The sequence below is a fragment of the Chelonia mydas genome, chromosome 8 (assembly GCF_015237465.2).
Source record: "Chelonia mydas isolate rCheMyd1 chromosome 8, rCheMyd1.pri.v2, whole genome shotgun sequence".
Taxonomy (NCBI): domain Eukaryota; kingdom Metazoa; phylum Chordata; order Testudines; family Cheloniidae; genus Chelonia; species Chelonia mydas.
This window is the reverse complement of record NC_057854.1, coordinates 37786301-37807238: the sequence shown is the minus strand read 5'-3', so window position 1 is coordinate 37807238 and position 20938 is coordinate 37786301. Positions and strand designations below refer to the sequence as shown.

The 20938-nt window shown below is 46.5% G+C and overlaps 1 protein-coding gene across 3 annotated transcripts in view; it reads left to right on the top strand.

The window, feature by feature from the left end:
• DIAPH1 (diaphanous related formin 1) overlaps window positions 1-20938 on the top strand; it is a 157461-nt gene that overhangs the window by 66202 nt on the left and 70321 nt on the right. For all 3 annotated transcript variants that reach the window (XM_043521331.1, XM_043521330.1, XM_027822676.3), the window contains 10 exons: window positions 1058-1121; window positions 2096-2235; window positions 2421-2529; window positions 2809-2919; window positions 5717-5835; window positions 8239-8355; window positions 11510-11625; window positions 14880-14944; window positions 15613-15792; window positions 18311-18997. In XM_043521331.1, coding sequence (XP_043377266.1) covers window positions 1058-1121; window positions 2096-2235; window positions 2421-2529; window positions 2809-2919; window positions 5717-5835; window positions 8239-8355; window positions 11510-11625; window positions 14880-14944; window positions 15613-15792; window positions 18311-18997 — 1708 coding nt within the window. The remainder of the gene's footprint in view (window positions 1-1057; window positions 1122-2095; window positions 2236-2420; window positions 2530-2808; window positions 2920-5716; window positions 5836-8238; window positions 8356-11509; window positions 11626-14879; window positions 14945-15612; window positions 15793-18310; window positions 18998-20938) is intronic.

Genomic DNA, 20938 nt, shown 5'->3' with positions numbered 1-20938 from the left:
TTTGTCGGTTGTTCCTCCATTGCCAGCCAATCATCAAAGCTAACGTTTCTGGCATTGTCCCCTAACAACTGTCAAGTGTGTGTGCTGAGTGGTGGCTATCTTCAGCCATTCTTTCTCCTTTCTGCCTGTTTTTACAGACACACTCCTGTTGAATTAAATCTGTAAAGTCATACAGAAAATACCCCAATCACCAAGCTAACATACAATATTCATAAATTATCACAGGGCACCTCCAAATCCATCACAGTTTCATGGTTAGGGCAGGAGTCTGGGAACCAGGAAACCTGGATTCTTTTCCTGGCTCTGTAACACCCCCCTCTGTCTGTTTTCCCATCTATTAAATGGGGATGGTGGTACTTTTACCCATCTTTATGAAGTGCTTTGGGGTCTGTGGCTGAAGAGCTATATAAGTGGTAACTTATTATGCATAGCTCTCTACAGCTAGAGTCAAGTAAGACCCTGTCCTGTTACGTTTACAAGCTTTCATAATCCTAAAGGGCTTGTGAGGAGGCTACAGGATTATTACTGCATATACATGTTGTTTGGCTAATTGAAGGTGGGGGTGGGGGGCGGCAACAAGAAGAAAGTCTTGGGGCAGAGAGGTTTCACTGTATGGTCAGAAGTGTGTGGGTGTGGGGAGAAGGGGGCATTGCTCCAGTGCAGTTCAGTTATGGGACAGTGGTTTGTGGCTAAGGTTTGCCAGAAGAGGTCTTTAGTGAGGTGAGATGAACAGGGATGTGTACGTGGGTGTGACCCATGGGGGGGGGCGGAGCTAAAGGGCAGAGGCTAAAATTGGGTAGGGAGTGTGTGTGTTGGTGGGTTATGGTGAGATGAGCGTGGAGGTTTTCCCCCAGGAGATGTAGCAGCCTTTTCCCTGTGTTTCTTTTGAATTCAGGTGTGTGTGTGGGGTTGGAGTCTTAGTGCAGCACTGGACACCTAAGACCTCTCCTGGCCCCACCTGAGAGTTGTGGGCCTACTGTCCTTTAATTGGGGGAAGCATGATGCCGTGTATCATGCTCCATGTGACTATTCATCAGCTGGCTTTCCTTCCTCACAGCTCCTATGACACTCGGAGCAAACATGAGATCATCCGATGCCTGAAGGCTTTCATGAACAACAAGGTGAGATCCCTGTCCTTTCCCTAGATACATCCATATATTGCCACCTCCTCTTCCTCATGTGCTCTCTGCTCTGGTGGCATGGGACCATCCCCAAAAGTGGTAGGGGAGGTGGGGATGAAGGCTCCTGACTCTTCAGTAAACCCTTGCTTACATTTCACTCACGCTTCTCACCCCCTTCCTCAGCCTGTGCACTTCTGCCTCCCTCCCCTCCCACCCACCTCCGTCCTGTACTACTCCTACTTCTTCTGGGCCCCCAGTATACTTTCTCTCAATCCTGCCATACTCTCTTTTTCAGACATTTGGGGACACTTTGGTACTGTGCTATCTTCAATCTGTGTCCTCCTCTCTGCTATACCTCTGCACACCTGTGGGCACTCTGAGGACACCAATATCCCTGTCTCCTTTGCTGTTTGTTTGTACTCTACATCTCTGCCCTCTGTCCAGCCTCCCCTTCTCTGTCTTTCTCACTCATGCCCCAGGCTGTCCTACTTTCCCTTCTCATTTGCAGGCATTCTGGGACACCTAGTACTAATTCTGTTAAACTCCCCTGTCCCTTTGGTTCTCTTCACCCTTCCTTTCTCACTCACATATGCTGTGAGGTCTCTATCTCTCCTTTCTAGCTTCTTTGACTCCTTTCTTTCTGATACTGTTCTCACAGGGACTTTCCTTTCATTGTGCACATCCATGCACACCTGTCAAGATCCCACTAAGTACCTTTCTTCTTGCTGGCTTTGACCCTTTAGGACACCCCAACTCCTACCCCCTTGTCCTTCCTTGGTCTCCCCTCTGAAATAATAGAAGGGATGTGTGGACAGACATTGGACAAGCGTCTTGCCATCTGCACTGTTTGTGGTGAAGTTGCTTCCCTTTAGCCTTAAAGCAGTCTCAGGTTTGAGGCATAAACAGTTCGCACTATGCTCCTTAGTGGGCTAGCTGAGTCAAATATACTAACTCATCCTTTCTTTCCCCTTCAGTTTGGAATCAAGACAATGCTGGAAACAGAGGAGGGGATCTTGCTGTTGGTGAGAGCTGTTGACCCCAAAGTCCCTTCCATGATGATAGATGCTGTGAAACTGCTGTCAGCTCTCTGTATCCTGCCTCAGCCCGAGGACATGTACGTGTCTATGGGATTCATTCAACCACTCATCTCTCTTGAGCTGGCTGTCATTTGCCTCTCTGGAGTCCCCACTTCTCTCCCTGTCTCTTTGTTTTACAACGATGACACGCATGCATACCTCTTCCCTTTCCGCCCCACCCCCAATTGAGACTGCTGCTGATTCCCTCTTCCTACTGTTTCAGGCATGAGCGGGTTCTGGAGGCACTGACAGAGCGAGCAGAAGTGGACGAGGTGGAGCGATTCGGTCCCTTGTTGGATGGCCTAAAGGGCGGAACCTCTGTGGTACTGAAGGTACCTCAACCCTCAGTATATGTGGGCACTGTTCTCTGTTCTAGGGGAGGAGCAAGAGAGGATTGGTCTACTCTAGCAGTTTGACTGCTCTCTGTAGTGAGGAGGATACAGGAGGGAGGGTGTAAGATACCATCTCTTTGATATCTCCCTATTTGTAGCACTTCCCTGGTTGATGGGTACAGTGTTCTGGGCATTCTGAGCGCCTGACTAGAAGTCTTGGATGAGGGGATAGAGACCTGGCTCACTCTGATGCAGAAACTGTCTGTCTCCCTATTTTAGGTAGCCTGTATGCAGCTGATCAATGCCCTTATCATCCCTGCTGATGAGCTCGACTTCCGAGTTCACATTCGAAGTGAGCTGATGCGTTCTGGGTTGCAGCACATCCTTACGGTAAGGAGCAATCATCTCCTCCTATGGAGCACCATCATGCTCGATGAGAGAAGCAACAGCCACCATCTCAGCAGTTGTATTCATATTGAAAGTACCTAATACTGTTAAAAGGCTCTGGTAGTGACACAGTAATATTGCTCTTCCCAATAAAAGAAAGTGGCTAGAGGCAAAAAGGCATCCTTTAAAAATTGCAAGTTAAATACTACTGAGGAAAGTAGAAAGAAGCATAAGCTCTGGCAAGTCCAAGTATAAAAAGTATAATTAGGCAGACTAAAAAAGAATTTGAAGAGCAACTAGCAAAATTCAAAAACTAATAGCAAAACGAACTGCCAAACAATCACTGGGCAGTCGAGGTGCTAGAGGAACACTCAAGGAAGATAAGGCCATTGCGGAGAAGCTAAATGAATTCTTTTTATTATTCTTCACCGCAGAGGATGTGAGGGAGATTTCCATACCTGAGCCATTCTTTTTAGGTGAGGAACTGTTCCATATTGAGTTATCAGTAGAGGATGTTTTGGAACAAATTAATAAATTAAATAGTAATAAGTCACCAGTACTAGATGGTATTGACCCAAGAGTTCTGAAGGAGCTCAAATATGAAATTGCAGAACTCCTAAGTGTGCTATGTAATTTGTCACTTAAATAGCCTCTGTACTAGATGACTGGAGGAAAGCTAATGTGATGCCAATTTTTAAAAAGGCTCCAGAGGCGATCCTGGCAATTACAAGCCTAACTTAATTACCAGGCAAATTGGTTGAACTGGAGTAAAAAACAGAATTATCAGACACCTAGATAAACACTATTTGTTGGGGAAGGGTCAACACAGCTTTTGTAAAATGAAACAATGCCTCACCGATCTATTAGAATTCTTTGAGGGGGTCAACAATTGTGGACAAGGGTGACCAAGTAGATATAGTGTACTTGGATTTTCAGGAAGCCTTTTGCAAGGTCCCTCACTAAAGGCTACTACGCAAAGTAAGCAATAATGGGATAAGAGCAGGGGTTCTCAAACTGGGGGTTGGGACCCCTCAGGGGGTTGTGAGGTTATTACATGGGGGGGTCAAGAGCTGTCAGCCTCCACCCCAAACCCCGCTTCATCTCCAGCATTTGTAATGATGTTAAATATATAAAAAAGTGGTTTTTAATGTATAAGGGGGGTTGCACTCAGAGGCTTGCTGTGTGAAAGGGGTCACCAGTACAAAAGTCTGAGAACCCCTGGATAAGAGGGAATGTCCTTTCATGGATCAGTAACTGGTTAAAAGACAAGAAACAACAAAAGCAGTGTCTACCAGAGATATCTGTACTGGGGCTAGTGCTGTTCAACATATTCAGAAATGATCTAGGAAAAGGGTTAAACAGTGAGGTGGCAAAGTTTTTAGATGATACAAAATTACTCAAGATAGTTAAGTCCACAGCAGACTGCAGAGAGTTACAAAGGAATCTCACAAAACTAGATGACTGGGCATGTGAAATTCATGCAAATTAGTACACATTGGAAAACGTAATCCCAATCATACATACAAAATGATGGGATCTAAATTACTGGTTATCTCCAAGAAAGAGATATTGGAGTCACTGTGGATAGTTCTCTGAAAACATCTGCTCATTGTGCAGCGGCAGTCAAAAAAGCTAACAGAATGTTAGGAGCCATTATGAAAAGGATAGATAAGAAGACAGTAAAATCATAATGCCAGGATGTAAATTCATGGTACGCCCACGCCTTGAATACTGCATGCAGTTCTGGTGTTCCCATCTCAGAAAAGATATATTGGAACTGGAAAAAGTACAAAGAAGGGCCACAAAAATTATTAGGGGTATTAGAACAGCTTCCACGTGAAGAAAGATTAAAAAGACACGGACTGTTCAGCTTGGAAAATAGATGACTAAGGGGGGATATGACAGAGGTCTATAAAATTATGAATGGTGTGGGGAAAGTGAATAAGAAAATGTTATTTACTCCCTCACATAACACAAGAACCCGGGGTCATGCACTGAAATTAATAGGCAGCAGGTTTAAAGCAAATAAAAAGAAGTATTTCACACAATGCACAGTCAACCTCTGGAATTCATTGCCAGGGGATGTTGTGAAGGCCAAAGTTATAATGAGATTCAAAAAAGAATTAGATAAGTTCCTGGAGGAGAGGTCCATCAATGGCTATTAGCCAAGATGGTTAGGGATGCACCCCCATGCTCTGGGTGTCCCTAGCCTCTGACTGTCAGAAGCTGGGAGTGGACAATAGGGACAATTGATTGCCTGTTCTGTTCATTCCTCTGAAGCACCTGGTATTGGCCACGGTCAGAAGACAAGATACTGGGCTAAATCAACCATTGGTCTGACCCAGTATGGCTGTTCTGTGTTCAAACCCTTGCTGCAGGAATGACGTGGGCTGTATTACAGCCCTGTTCTTGCTCAGTGCTTCCTCTCTCTTAGTTACCAAGCCTCCCAGGGTCAGTTGGATGGTGATCACACTCCCTTTGCCGTTTATGTATACTGGCCCTGTCCATGTGACTGTGCACTCTCCTGGAGCGTATGATGATCCTATCTTCTTGTGACTGTGAATTAATATCATCACTGGTGGGCCTCTTACCTGTGGCTCCATGCTGGCCTGGGCTCTCTTGGGGCTTCCAGCAGACTTGTTTGCACATTAATGTATGTTGGCCCCTCATTACATTCCTTTGTGCTCTAACATAGCCCTTGTTTAGCTCCCATCTGAAAAACTGTATGCTCTCAAGTGACCCCACCAGAGTCTGTATAGCTTCTGATGGCCTCTCTATGATGTACTCATGCACTTGGCAGGAGTTGCGGAAACTGGAGAATGAGGAACTGAAGGTACAGCTGAGTGTATTTGAAGAACATGGTGACGAGGATTCTGAAGACCTCAGGAGCCGCCTTGAAGACATTCGCATTGAAATGGAATATCCTTCTGATGCTTATTTGGCAGGGGTTGCGTTTGGGGCAGGAGTATCCCCAGGAAGTTTCTTACCGCCAGTCTTTGTACCATTCCTACCTCCATGTAGGGAGAGGGACTGAGGTTGATGGTCTTTCCTCTGGTCAAGTAATGCCTGGGCCGAGCACAGCTTGCTGTTATCAGGTCACATGGGTTTCAGGGCTTGTTTGGGTCAGAGCTGCCCAATACATTGTAGGATGCCTCTGATCCATCAGACAAAGTCTGAAGACATGAGTGAGCGAAGTACAGGCAGGTATGCTGATCCTCTATTAAGGATTTGGCAGTTTATTAGCAAAAAGAAGAAGACCAGACCTTGGCCATTTGGGAGGATGCAGCTTGTCTGACGCTTCCAGAAACTTTAGTTTTGGATTTCTGTTCAGACTTGACTTTTTATGGACACTGTAGTTTGTCTGTCCCTGTTTTGTGTGCAATAAATAGGCAGGCGTGGCAGAACTTGATTTTTATTTTTTTGTAGTTTTGATGGTTAATATTGGTTTATTTTTCAGCATTTTTTAATTTTTATCTATTTAAATTTTCACAGTTATGGGAAATTATGTGAAGGTCAGGTGACAGGTGTTGAGATTCAAAAAGATGAAGCTTCATAACCATTAAAACACAAAATGTCAACATCGAATGTCAAAATGTACAAAGTAAATATCAAACTCTAATTAAGTTTTCAAGCAGCATTTTTCTTACTTTGCCTAACTGTAAATTTCTGTTATCAATGGAAATATTTTTGTCAGTTTTTGCTTATCTAGTGAAACTGATGTTTACTGACATTTACCAAAACAGGTATATAATCCTTCCAAAAGGTTTGGCTGTTTTGGATTTTGCCACCAGAGGGCACCTGGAACAACCGCTGCTTTGCAAAAACAAAGTAGAATATTTTCCTTCATCAATCCAGCATGGAATGAAAACCTAGACAGAGCCATATCAAGCCTTGTACTAGGGAACGTCCCCTTTTTATACAAAGGCATATATATCCCTTAGGTATAGCATCTGCCATGTGTAGCTGCACCTCTACCATTGTATTGCTTGCAGTTTTTAGGAACAGATATGACGGGTATTTTGTCAGGAGCCTGAACAACTTTTCCACATCCTAGAGAGAAAGATGTGAGCTCAGGAACTGGAGGTCAGATGTCATGGAAAATCCCCCACCAGAGTTGATCTCTCTATTCGTGAGAACTTAGGCTGGAGAAGTCATGCCAAATGCTGGTTGTCCAGGCCTTGTTTGGAGGGGTGAGGGCTGATTACTGACCCCTCCTTGCTAACAGGAGACTGATACCTTCATCACTTGGAAAGTGGCACATGCCGCTTTTCCTCATTAGGACTGGCTGTGGTGTTAACACACAGAGGCACTAAAATTTTTAATCAGCAGATTCCTAGCCACATGCAACAGGATAGTTTGTGCTCCTCCACCTTGGGGGCTGCCCGAAATAGGAGTTTGTGTGTCTCTATGTATGTGTAACAGCCGTGTTAGTCTGTATCTGCAAAAAGAAAAGGAGTACTTGTGGCACCTTAGAGATTAACAAATTTATTTGTTATGTATGTGGGCTCTCACTTTCCCCTCTAGTGAGCATGCCTTGTGGCCCAGAGACTAAGGGCTCCCTCCTTGCACATGGGGGTGTGAGTGGGCTGCATAATTTTGTACAGTTGTCTGTGCCTGTGATGTTGCATACACCTTTGTGTTGTTTTTCTCCTAGAAAATGTTATACAAACCAAATAAACAGAAAACCCCCACACTGAATAAGTTGTCCTGTTTATATGTCTCACCCCATGAATGATGGGAAAAAGAAATGGATTTCTAATCTTTGTTCTTCCCATCAATCCCCTCTTTTTTAAAAAACTTAGATTTGTTTAGTTTCCAGGGAAGTTAGGTTGGCCGATCTGAGGGAGAAAAAGGGACTCTTGAAGCAGAAGGAGCCAAAGGGTCATTGCATAATGGGAAAGGTGTTACTTGGCGGGGGGGAGACATGTGACTTTGCCCTCATCCCCAAAGTGGAGACTGGGGATACTGTTTGGGGGTGCATAGGGGAGGGGTACAGAGAAACTAGACATTTGCCATCTTGTGATCGTGGAATGAATGAGCTACCAACAGCTTCCCTTTTTCTACCACCACTCCAGTCAGGGACGAGAATGTCACCTAGCAAATACTGGTTGGGCTTTAGAAAGGCTCAGGGAGAAGGAATTAGAGTCCCATTTTCGGCTAGTCTCCTGCAGTGTGTCCTCTTCCCCTTTCTGTATGAGAGGAATATGCATTGATAAAGTTTTGAGGATAGTACTTTGAAGGGCTAATGCCTTCCTCTACGGAGCGAAAGAGCACCTGGATGTGTCCCCAGAGACCCTTCTGTTTCCTTAACCCTTTCTTCACTGATTTCAGTGAAGTCTTCCAGATTCTCCTCAACACAGTAAAGGATTCCAAAGCAGAGCCATTCTTCCTCTCTATCCTGCAGCACCTTCTGCTGATCCGCAATGATTATGAAGCCAGGTAAGGAGGGGAGCTTTGTGCTGGGCCTGCTGGAAGAGATGCTGGCAGTGTGTGGGAGAAACAGGCACTTTATTGGAAAAAATAATCCCAGCTACACATATATAATGATGGGTTCTAAATTAGCTTTCAGAGTGGTAGCCGTGTTAGTCTGCATCAGCAAACATAACGAGGAGTCGTTGTGGCACCTTAGAGACTAACACATTTATTTGGGCATAAGCTTTCATGGGTTAGAACCCACTTCATCAGATGCACGGAGTGAAAATACAGGAGCAGGTATAAATACATGAAAGCATGGGGGTTGCTTTACCAAGTGTGAGGTCAGTCTAATGAGATAAATCAATTAACAACAGGATACCAATTCAGCAGGAAAAACTCCTCCCTTGCTATCCTGCTGAATTGGTATCCTGTTATTAATTGATTTATCCTGTTAGACTGACCTCACACTTGGTAAAGCAATCCCCATCTTTTCATGTATTTATACCTGCTCCTGTATTTTCACTCCATGCATCTGATGAAATGGGTTCTAACCCACGAAAGCTTATGCCCAAATAAATTTGTTAGTCTCTAAGGTGCCACAAGGACTCCTAATTTTTTCTAAATTAGCTGTTGCCACTCAAGAAAAAGATCTTGGAATCATCATGGATAGTTCTCTGAAAACTTCAGCTCAATGCATAGCAGCATTCAAAAAGGCTAACAATGTTAGGGACTGTGAGGAATGGGATAGCAAATAAGACAGAAAATATGATGATGCCACTATATAAATTCACGGTATACCTACACCTTGAATGCTATGTCTAGTTCTGGTCACTCCATTTCAAAAAAAGGATATAGTGGAACTGGAAAAGGTTCGGAGGAGGGCAACAGGGATGATCAAGGGTATGGAACATCGTCCATATGGAGAAAGACTAAAAAGATTAGAGCTGTTCATCTTAGAATAGAGATGATTAAGGAGGGATAGGATAGAAAAAAATCATGAATGGTATAGAAAAAGTGAGTGGAGAAGTGTTATGTACCCTTTCCCACAATGCAAAAACCAGAGGTCACCTGATGAAATTAATAAGCAGCAACTTTAACCCTTAGAGCTAACCTTGTGCCCTGTGACAATTTGATACCAGCTAATGCAGCTTCAAGAACAGCTTGATTTCTTTTTTTTTTTTTTTTTTGCTGTTTCGAAAATGCTCTAGGTTGTATTCAGTCTGGTACTTAGAGGTGGGAATGAAAAGATTATGCCATAAAGACGCAAGCATCCTCTAAATTAACCTGTCTGGAGGTTCTGATTTGTTGTTAGGAGAAAATGACTGGAGGGTGACAGACAAGTTAAAGTTGACTGTGTTCTATGGCTTTTGGTATCTGTTAGAAAATCCCTTGCCAGAAGACTTCTGTTCTGGTATAATACCACCAAATACATTTAAAAGAGGCCCCAGCAGTGTTGCGCTGTATCTGTGTATATCCTCTACCATTGTGGTTTTCAAACTGTGGGTCGCAATCCAGGTACTGGGTCACAGCAGCTCTGGTCAGGAGCCATTAAAAGTCCTGTTGGCCATGCTGCCCGGCTAAGGCAGGCTAATTCCTATCTGTTCTAACACTGCGCTGCGCCCTGAAAGTGACCAGCAGCAGGTCCGGCTCCTAGGCAGGGGGGCCACGGGGCTCCGCATGCTGCCCCCACCCCAAGCACCAGCTCCGCACTCGCCAGTGGGAGCTGCAGGGGAGCCTGCAGGCGAGAACCGCGCGGAGCTGCTTGCACACCTCCACCTAGGAGCCAGACCTGCTGCTGGCCATTTCTGGGGCGCAGCGCAGTCCGGGGTGCCAGGACAGGCATGAAGCCTGCCTTAGCACCCCCGCTGCACTGCTGATCAGGAGCCGCCCGAGGTAAGCCTGTGCCCCAACCCCACGCCCAATCCCCTGCTCCAGCCCTGAGCCCCCCCGAACCCAGAGCCCCCTCTTGCACTCCAAACCCCTCATCCCTGGCCCCACCTGCACCCCCAGCCCAGAACCCGGACCCCCTCCCACACCTCTGCCCCAGCCCTGAGCCCCCCCAAACCCGCAACCCTCATCCCCACACCCCAACCCTCTACCCTAGCTTTGAGCCCCTTCCACACCCCAAACTCCTCATCCCCAGCTCCGTTGGGTCACAGGCATCAACACTTTTCTTCAACTGAGTCTCCAGAAAAAAAAGTTTGAAAACCACTGCTCTACGACATAGCCTTTGCTATGTGTATTTATACTGAAGGATTTGATATTGAGTAAACTTCTCTAGCTGTAGATATTCATATTTTCCAATAAATGACTCCACCTTCCCAGCCAACAGAACTGTGGAGTCCACCTCCTTAAATAATCTGTTTTCATTCATTATTTTTAGCCTTGAGTGTGCCTATGTTTTGGGATATCTATGTAGTGTGTTGCAAGTAAAGAGACATGGGATCCCCTTTCTGAATGTGATGTGATATTAATGCGGCTATCACGCCTAACTTGAAGGTAATTCATTATAGATACACAATTTAAAAAAAAAAAAAAGTTTAGGTTGGAAGGAAGTTTGTTAGGAGCAAATCGAAACAACCAAACTAATTGTCTCACTAACCAGCATTGTATACATTAATAATCTGTCTAGAAATTGTTTCCCAAACTCACTGTTGGGGAACAGCTCCTGTTGGTTTGGAATTAAAGTAGTCTGCTGCCAGCGGGTGGTGGTAGCTTGCCACAAGAAGGATGGAGCTCTGACCGAAGAAGATAGGCTCATAATGGAGGGTAGAGAGTAGAAGGACATGAGACTAGTTCATAGAGTTTCTATGGAGTGATGAAGAGGCTAATTGCCAAGGTTTGTGAGAATGACAAGGCAGACAGGAGTAAGGAAATGGACAGTTTGGAGCATAGCCCACAATGTTCTTGGTATATAATGTGATGGTGTGGTGGGTATGTAGCTCTTGATTCTTCTTTGGCAGCAGCTTGTAACAGAGGCCACGTGGCATACCAAGATGTTTTACCTGGAGACCTAACTTGCTGAAGAGACCAAGTTTTGATCTTCAGACATTACATTTGTTGCAGAGCCTTTGTAAACTTCTCTGTGGGGCCCCTGAGTGCGTGGTACCCATGGTTTTCAGGTGTATGACTTTATAGAGCCATGTTAACACTGTTTCCTTTTCTTCTCTTTCCATAGGGCTCAGTACTATAAGCTAATTGATGAATGCATTTCCCAGATAGTTCTGCATAAGAATGGTGCTGATCCAGACTTCAAATGCAAGCGCCTCAACATTGACATTGAGGGGCTAATAGGTAAGTCCTGAAGCTGTTCATATCACAATCAAAACGAACCCAGTCTGATGTGGTTCCAGAACAGCCCCATTATTTAGTCCCTCAACTGCACTTTGAGCTGTTGACCAACGGAACTTCCTGCCTCTCTGTTTGTTTCTCTGGTTCTTCCTCCTTGAGAATGGGCTCTGCAAACACAACTCAGCTGGAGCCCTTTTTCTGAGGTGACTTTTCTGTTGCTTTCTGCACTGGGAGTCTGGATGTGGGCCATTCCATACATCTTCATTTGGGGCTTGCCTTTCACCACACACCCCCTGCCCTGTACTGTGCTCGGCTGGGTACCTTTCCATCAGACTAGATTAGAAGACAGATCACTTACAGCTTTCCCCCTAGGCCACCATGAGCACTTCATGCTGTGGCCAGCAGACAGCATTGTGAGTGGAAGTAGAGCCAATGGTATGTCTCCTGGAAACTAGTAGTGAGTCCATAGTGCTGTCACTTGTTGCCTCACTCAGTGAGGGAAGACTGTAAGGGGTACCTTATGCTTTCTGTGAGGAAGGAGAACTTCCAGAAAAAACTGTTCTTTGAGTGGTTGCAGACATGTATTCCACTCAGGAGTGGGTGCCCAGTGCATCAAAGCAAGATAACATTGCTTAGCAGTTCACATCAGGGTGACGCTCGCATCATCTGGCCCCCATAAACCCTCTCATGGATATTTAACTATGGTGCTGCCCTGACCCCACTCAGTTCTTTCTCACTGCCCACGGCTTGAATTGGAGTATTCTGGGTGGTATTTACCTCACTCTTTTGCCACACGAAGGACAGTGTTTGAAACCTGGTGAATACATTGCACCAGGCAACAACAAACTATTAAAATACCCAACTAAACTAATCTGACACTAAGGTGGTGGTACTACTACTACTATTCAGAGTTTCTGTCTGTTTTTTTTGTATGTATGTAGTGTGACAGGGTCAGGCCAGATGGCTACAGGAGAGTGATTTTTTTTTTTTTTTTTTTGAAACAAGTCACTTTATTGGATGTAAGGTGTTACAAACACAAAAAAACAAAGGTGTGATTTTTTGGTACAGAATGACATTATCCAACAGTAGATGCATGTACTGCTGGGCAGCAAGCTAGGAGACCTACTGAAACGCATGGGTGGCCTATGCTGAGGCTTTAGTTCTCACTGTCACTGTCCCCCAGGGTGTGCTTGTAAAAGAGGTACTCTGCCATCCCATATTTGGGTGCTCCCATCTTGCGCAGGTTGGTCATATGCTCACCCAGTTCTTTGATGGACTTCACCTACTCATCCAGGTAGTGGGTTTCAATGAGAAGGCAGATATATTAGCCCCAGGTTAAGTAGGTCCCTTTTCCCTGGATAAGGTAACAGGGAAGGTTGCAGAACAATCAGGAACTTTCTGGAAACAATTAAGGCAGACAGGTTGACTAGAACACCTGCAGCCAATCAAGAAGCGCTAGAATCAATTAAGACAGGCAGGCTAATCAGGGCAGCTGGGTTTAAAAAGGAGCTCACTTCAGTTTGTGGTGTGCGTTCGAGGAGCTGAGAGCAAGAGGCGCAAGAAGCTGAGAGAGAGAAGGCGTACTACTGGAAGACAGAGAAGTACAAGCGTTATCAGACATCAGGAGGAAGGTCCTGTGGTGAGAATAAAGAAGGTGTTGGGAGGAGGCCATGGGGAAGTAGCCCAGGGAGTTGTAGTTGTCACACAGCTGTTACAGGAGCCACTGTAGATAGCTGTAATCCACAGGGCCCTGGGCTGGAACCCGGAGTAGAGGGTGGGCCCGGGTTCTCCCCATCCCTCCATCCCCCCAACTCCCTACTTGATACCAGAGGAATTGACCTAGACTGTGGGTTCCACCAGAGGGGAAGGACTCTGGCCTATTTCCCGATCCACTAGGTGGATCAGCAGAGACTGCGGGGATTGTTGTTCTTCCTTTTCCCCATGCTGGCCAGTGATGAGGCTAACTGAGTGAACGGCAGATTTGAGCCACGAAAGTGGCCAAACTGAGGGCTGCCTTGAACCTCTGAGGTGAGCAAATCCGCCAATAAGCACAGGACCCACCAAGGCAGAGGAGGAACTTTGTCACAGTAGTTAGTTTATAGTTAGCAGTACTAACTATATACAAAAAAGCCAAGAGAAACTCTGAGGAGTAGTACCACCTTAGTGTTAGATTAGTTAATTGAGTATTTTAATAGTTTGTTGTTGCCTGGTGCAATGCCTTCACCAGGTTTCAAATACTGTCCCTCATGTGGGATAGCTATCCTCAGTAGTGATTCCAATACTCAGTTCTTGTTGTGCCTGGGAGGATCTGATCGTCTGGCCCCTCAGAGGCCTTCGGTGCCACCATGAGGCTTTGACTTTTCTCCAAGGAGAAGAACAGACTGTTGTTCTTCCTCTCCTCTCCCAAGAGAGAAGTCTCATAAAACTGACTGTAGTCACTCTAAGATTCAGGGAGATTCTTCATCCTCTTAGAAGCTTAGGGCTTCATCCAGCCCCAAAACTGCTGGAGCCCCGCGGGCCACATTGGGGAGGTTCGTGTGCCGTGAGTTTGAGAACCCTGGTCTAGATTGACTTAGACTTTGGAAGGGCTGTTCTGCAGTTGTTTTTTAAGTGGACACTGAGCCCCATCTCCATTGTTTACTGCTTAAGAATCACCTGAATGGAATACATGTCTGCAACCACTCGAAGAGGGGGAAAAAATAGTTACTGCCTGTACTGTAACTGTTGTTTGAGGTATCGGTACAGACGTGTATTCCCACCCTCCGACCCTTCTGTGTCAGTCTCTCCATCTGAGAGTCTGGTGCAAAGGAACTGAGGGAGGTCATGGTGGGACCACCTTTAAATAGCCATGGGAGGGGCTCCGAGGGCCAGAGGATGCAAGTGCCACCCTGATAGGTACTGTTAAAGAAAACTATTTGGGTGCACACACACTTGAGTGGAATACATGTCTGCACCCACATCTTGAAGAACAATGGTTACAGGACAGGTAAATAACTGGTTTTTGTTTTATGTGCCTGACTGAGTAAAAAGAAAGATCTGTTTTCAGCAGAGGGTACTGTACAGATCTTGTTGCAAGGGTGTGAGTGGTAAGCTCCATCCAGGACTAAGTATTGCACTGGGGAAAGTGGTATTGGGGGTCAGAGGACTGTCTCTAGCAGGGGCATATAAGGGTTATGTGCCTGTGGGGGAAAGGGAGAAGGAATAATTTTGGACACTATTGTGTGCCTAATTTTGTTTTCCCTTTTTCCCCTTTTTAGATAACTTGATTGATCAAACGAAGGTGGAGAAAAGTGAGGCCAAAGCAGTGGAGCTGGAGAAAAAGGTGTTTGGCTGGGGATGGGAGGTGAATGGTGTGTGGTATAGGCCTCTGAGCACTGTGATTAGAGACTGGGCTGCAGGTGCCATCAGATAGTGCCTTCCATTAGTTCATGCAGCAGAACTGTGGTTAATAGCCACTCAGCTCTGCATTTGACATTTATCTCTGGGGAAGAGCCACATGTTTACTTTTTAATTTTAAAAAAGGATGTAGTTTTCACATTGAGGGGAGATAGTGTTCAGGGCTGTGCTGCTGGGTATATGCGCCCACACACTTCTCACTCTCAATCAGGACCTGCAGATGACTGTCAACTGAAGCTGTGACTGGATGTAATTAAAAGGTTCACCTCTTGTCACGGCCATGAAAACAGCTGCCTTCAGACAGTGCCAAGAATTTGTAATGCATTTTCTCTATGTGAAGAGTTTATTTGTGTGCATTTCAGTGTAAATATGGACTCCTTCACTTGGAGACTCTGTCCCAGGGCCTGTGACTTCTTCCCTATTCTCCTTGGCCTTTTGGATTGCGCAATAGAATAAATCCTATCCTCTTGTAATGTGAGGAATGTCTGTGTGTTGGGGGTGGTTCTGGACTTTGAGAAGACTGAAGGGAAAGCAAGGGGAAGTAATTATCTTATGCACATCATCTCCTAACCCATAATGCACGTTGTCACTCAGCTGGACTCAGAACTGACTGCACGGCATGAGCTTCAGGTTGAAACGAAGAAGATGGAAAGTGACTTTGAACAGAAACTCCTGGATTTAGATGCAGAGAAGCAGTTCCTGGACAAGGAGAAACAACAAATTACCCTAGAGAAGCAGAGTCTGGAAAGCGAAGTCTCCAAGAAGAACAATCAGGTAATGGTCAAGCTGGGATTTGGACTGGGATATGGACTACAGTACCTTGGAGAGCATTGCCATCTCGCTAAACAGCCTGCAGCACTCTGGAGATTTCTGTCTTTCAACTGGGCAGAGGAAACATTCAGGCTGGCATGTGCGGGGCGGGAAAGTGGGGAATTGTCATGGATCCACAGGATGTGAGCTTCTTCCCAGCTTTTGAACAGTCCCTAGGACAAACCTCTTCTGTGTAGCATACCCCCAAGGGGTTTCACTCTTCCTTCAGAGTAGGCCACATGGCCTTAACATCCCCAAGATTCAACCTCTGGGCTCTAGCACTCCTGCTTTACATAGTAGCTCTGCTCAGCGAGTCCAGTTGAGAGAGTCTCATAGTCAGAGACTTGTACACTTTTCAGGGACCAATTCACCTCAGCAAGTATTTGCAGGGACACTTGGCAGCCTTTTCAAAACAGAGTAGGTTTTATTAGTCAACTGGGACACAGCACTGGAAGTTCTTAGGTTAGCATAGAGAAATAAATGTTAAGACGTAGTCCATCTGGCCAAGCCAGAGCAATCAGCTAGCCAAGCTGCTATGGACTCCATTCCAGTCAATCTCTTTCTTTCTGTCCATCCCAGGTGAGAGCAGCTGAGCTGCTCCAAAAAGCCGACTCTTCTCCCCTTCCTGTCAGCTTTCAGTCCTTTGTTCAGACAGAGCCATGCTGTGTTCATATTCCCCTCCTGACAAAGCTTGTATCTGTTAAGTGTTCAGATTTGGCACTTCCATTCTTCCATTGTCTCTCTGATTTGGTTTGGTTTTAACTAGTTCTTTAATGACCCATTCATTCCACCCAGACAGCTAGGTGGCATACACACCTCATGTGTCCTGCACTGCTCCAAGAGCAGACTTAATTTACCCTTTTGCCCCACAGCATAGCAATGCAAAGTACAGAGGGAAAGTGAGGCACATATAGTCTTCCTAAAATATTACAGAAAATTCCACTCCTTTTTAAAAAAAAAAAAAAAAGAAGCGGCAGGAGTAAAAATAATGCAGGCAGAAGTTTAGCAGCAGGGTGGGGCTATCCAGTTTAGTGCACCGAATGCAGGATGTATGATTACCTGCCTTCTGGGCAGGTGGCATATGTGTGCACTTGATGCAAGCAGCCCATGGTCCTCAGAGACCAAGTACCAGCTCTTGAGACCAGAGTGTGTGAACTGGAGGAGCTAAGGGAGATAGAGGTGTACGCAGATGAGACTTTCCAGCACACAGTAGTGTGGTTGCACCCCCAGTCTGACAACCTCTGCGCTGTTGAGGATGATGAAAGTCTTGGGGAAGGAGAACAGCAAACTGGAGCAGAGGGAAACAATCCCATAGTTGGGACCCTCCTTTCAGATGATGATGTGGTAGCCTCTCGCATTGAGGATACCCCTCTGGGAGAGGGAACCCCAACTATTAGGAAGAGACAGCTCATAGAAATGGGTGATTCGTTCATTACAAATATAGATAGTTGGGTTTGTAATGACTGGGAGAACCACATGGTGAATTGCCTGCCTGGTGCGAAGGTTGCAGATTTCTTGAGACATCTAGACAGTTTATATGCCAGTGCTGGGGAGGAGCTGGTGGTCAGGTGACAGTGACATAGGGAAAAGTAGGAGAGAGGTCCTGGTGACCCAATTTAGGCTGCTAAGTAAGAGATTAAAGTCCAGGACCTCCATGGTTGCATTCTCTGCCCTTGATGCCAAGAAGTCTAATGGCATTTTGGGCTGTATAAGTAGGGGCATTGCCAGCAGATCGAGGGACGTGATTGCTCCCCTCTATTCGACATTGGTGAGGCCTCGTCTGGAGTACTGTGTCCAGTTTTGGGCCCCACACTACAAGAAGGATGTGGAAAAACTGGAAAGCGTCCAGCGGAGGGCAACAAAAATAATTAGGGGACTGGAACACATGACTTATGAGGAGAGGCTGAGGGAACTGGGATTGTTTAGTCTGCAGAAGAGAAGCGTGAGGGGGGATTTGAAGCTGCTTTCAACTATCTGAAAGGGGGTTCCAAAGAGGATGAATCTGGACTGTTCGCAGTGGTAGCAGATGACAGAACAAGGAGTAATGGTCTCAAGTTGCAGTGGGGGAGGTTTAGGTTGGATATTAGGAAAAACTTTTTCATGAGGAGGGTGGTGAAGCACTGGAATGTGTTACCTAGGGAGGTGGTGGAATCTCCTTCCTTAGAGGTTTTTAAGGTCAGGCTTGACAAAGCCCTGGTTGGGATGATTTAGTTGGGGATTGGTCCTGCTTTGAGCAGGGGATTGGACTAGATGACCTCCTGAAGTCCCTTCCAACCCTGATATTCTACGATTCTATGATTAACCCTTTCTAACTTTATTCCTTTTACTTAGCATCTCTTAACCTATGTCCTATTGTTAATAAAGTTGTTTTATTTTACTATAAAACAGCTCACTGCAGTGCTTAAAGAGAAGGGTGCTGTGGCCCCAGTTAAGCTAATAAGATGTGATGCTAATTTTGCTTGTTTTGCTCTTCTTTCTTTAGATCACTAAGTTGTTGAAGGAGCTTGAAGATACTAAGAGGGAAATGGCTGCTATCTCTTCTAAAGCTGCATCTGCCTCGCCCCCTCCACTGCTCCCTGGGGCGGCTGCGATCCCGCCCCCTCCCCCGCCGCTCCCTGGGGCGGCTGCGATCCCGCCCCCTCCCCCGCCGCTCCCTGGGGCGGCTGCGATCCCGCCCCCTCCCCCGCCGCTCCCTGGGGCGGCTGCGATCCCGCCCCCTCCCCCGCCACTCCCTGGGGCGGCTGCGATCCCGCCCCCTCCGCCGCTCCCTGGGGCGGCTGCGATCCCGCCCCCTCCGCCGCTCCCTGGGGCGGCTGCGATCCCGCCCCCTCCCCCGCCGCTCCCTGGGGCGGCTGCGATCCCGCCCCCTCCCCCGCCGCTCCCTGGGGCGGCTGCGATCCCGCCCCCTCCCCCGCCGCTCCCTGGGGCGGCTGCGATCCCGCCCCCTCCCCCGCCGCTCCCTGGAGGTCCTGGGATCCCGCCCCCTCCCCCGCCGCTCCCTGGAGGTCCTGGGATCCCACCACCTCCTCCAGGAATGGGTGCCCCTCCTCCTCCGCCCCCTGGGTTTGGGGGCTGGGGAGCCCCTGCAGCTCCAGCTCTCCCCTTTGGATTGGCTCCAAAGAAACTGTATAAGCCAGAAGTGCAGCTGCGGAGACCTAACTGGTCTAAGGTAAGACCTGCTAACTGTCTTCCAGCGCCTTCCTATGTCAGGTGCTGTTGCCCACTCCATATTCTCTCCATCCTTTAGAAATGTGTGACTTTATCAGGGGTCCTCTGTGGTGCATGTGGGGAGGGGAGAGGAAACCACCTGAGGAACAGTGGTGCCTGGTGGCTAACGGAGGGCAAGAGCGTCTTTGTGGGTCAGGCCTCCCCTGCAATGTAACAGTGTCATCACAGGAGTTGTGATGCCAAGGAACACTCTGTTTCCTCTTTAGCCTGCAGCTGCTGATTAATGGACTCTGTGGTGTTTAATTTCATTTAATTTCACTTGTATTATTTATTCAATGTTTTCTGCCCTCTGCCTTGGAGGAAGTGTTTTGAAGGCAGCACCATAGTAAGAACCAATTTAATAATCACAACCTTTCTAAAATATGCAAGCAGTAGATAATTACCCTGCTCTAGAAAGCACTAGGCTGCTTTGTCATTTTAAATTAATTTTTTTCTCCTAGGTGTTTGGAATTTTTATTTTTTTTTAACCGGGACAAAGACAGTGAATGTGTATGTGAGCAGAATTGTTGCCCTGCAGACGTCTACCACAAGCAGGCAGCAAGTGTGCACAGCCCGGTCAAGCTGGCACCAGAGAGCCTGTGGGCATAGCAAGGAGGCTGGCCTCCTCTTTCCTGCTGCATGCTTATTTCGTTTATTAGCACAGAGATGTTGCATGTAATAGCTCAGTGGGTTAATATACTAGCCTTCCACTTTGGAGGATCTGCATTCAAATCCTTTTCAGCCAGAACTGTAGCCAAGTTTGGTGGTTTAAGTGGTCATGTGTATGTATCACAAAATTGATGTGCAATTGAGCCCAATTGGCCTTGTCTGCTCAGGAGAGGCCCAAAATTGGAATTGGCAAAGCAGTATGAGGATCCAGGACTGGAGTAGAAACAAGTCTGCTGCAGATCAGGATATAGGTGAATTGGCAGAGCTGTGTGCAATCCAAGGTCTGGGATATCCTGGTGTGCTGCAGGCCAGGATTGGTGGAGCATTAGCAGAGCTGTGTGTAGGTAAAACAGTAAAAAATGTTGAACCTGTTTGCTCCTCGTCCACAATGCGGAAGTGTTGCTGGGGTTGTCCTTTTTCAGCTTTACGGCCTAATGTGCTGGTGCTGATAAAACAGGCAGAATTACTAGTAGAAACAGGTTTTCCGGTGATGATGGTGGCGTAGTAGTAATTGTATCAACTGCTTGTATTTTGATAGTGCCCTTACAGTTTCAGATGCTGTCTCACTTCCATAAGGACACAGTCTCTGACCTTAAGAGCTTACAATATAAGAAGTCAAGCAGCTTAAGATGAGTGGTGGAGAGGGATAAAACATACAGTCCAAATATGTGCTTTAAACTATCCCCACAGGCCTCTCAGTGTAATGTTAGTTATTTAACTTCTTGTAGAGATGACATGGTAGAAGTAGCTCTTGAGAAGTGATTTGAATGAGAATGTAGAGGCTCTGAGGGGTCAGTTCAGGAGAAGAGTGACATGGAAGGTGGTGCTGTTGTAAAAGGGGTCACAAGGCTGGCATTGTTGTGGGAAGCAGTGTAATAAAGAGAAAAGAGCCCTCCAGCAAGAGGGACGGGGAGGTCTTTGAGGGTGAGATTAAGAAGACTGAATTTTGTTTGGTGGAAAAGAGAGGGCTAGTAGAAGGATTCAGTACGTATAGGGGAGAGACATGGGAAGAATGACTGGCAAGGAAGATGATCTCAGCAGCTACATTTGGTGTGGGCTGGAGAGGTGAAATGTGGGTTTCAGAGGGACCGGAGAGAAGGAGATTGCAATCGCCAGGGCAGAAGATGGTGGTGACCAGGATGAGCGTTTTAGCTGTGTGGCTAGAAAGGAAAAGTTATGGGGGTTATGGAGAAAGACCTGGCAAGATCTGGACACAACCTGGATGTGTGAGTTA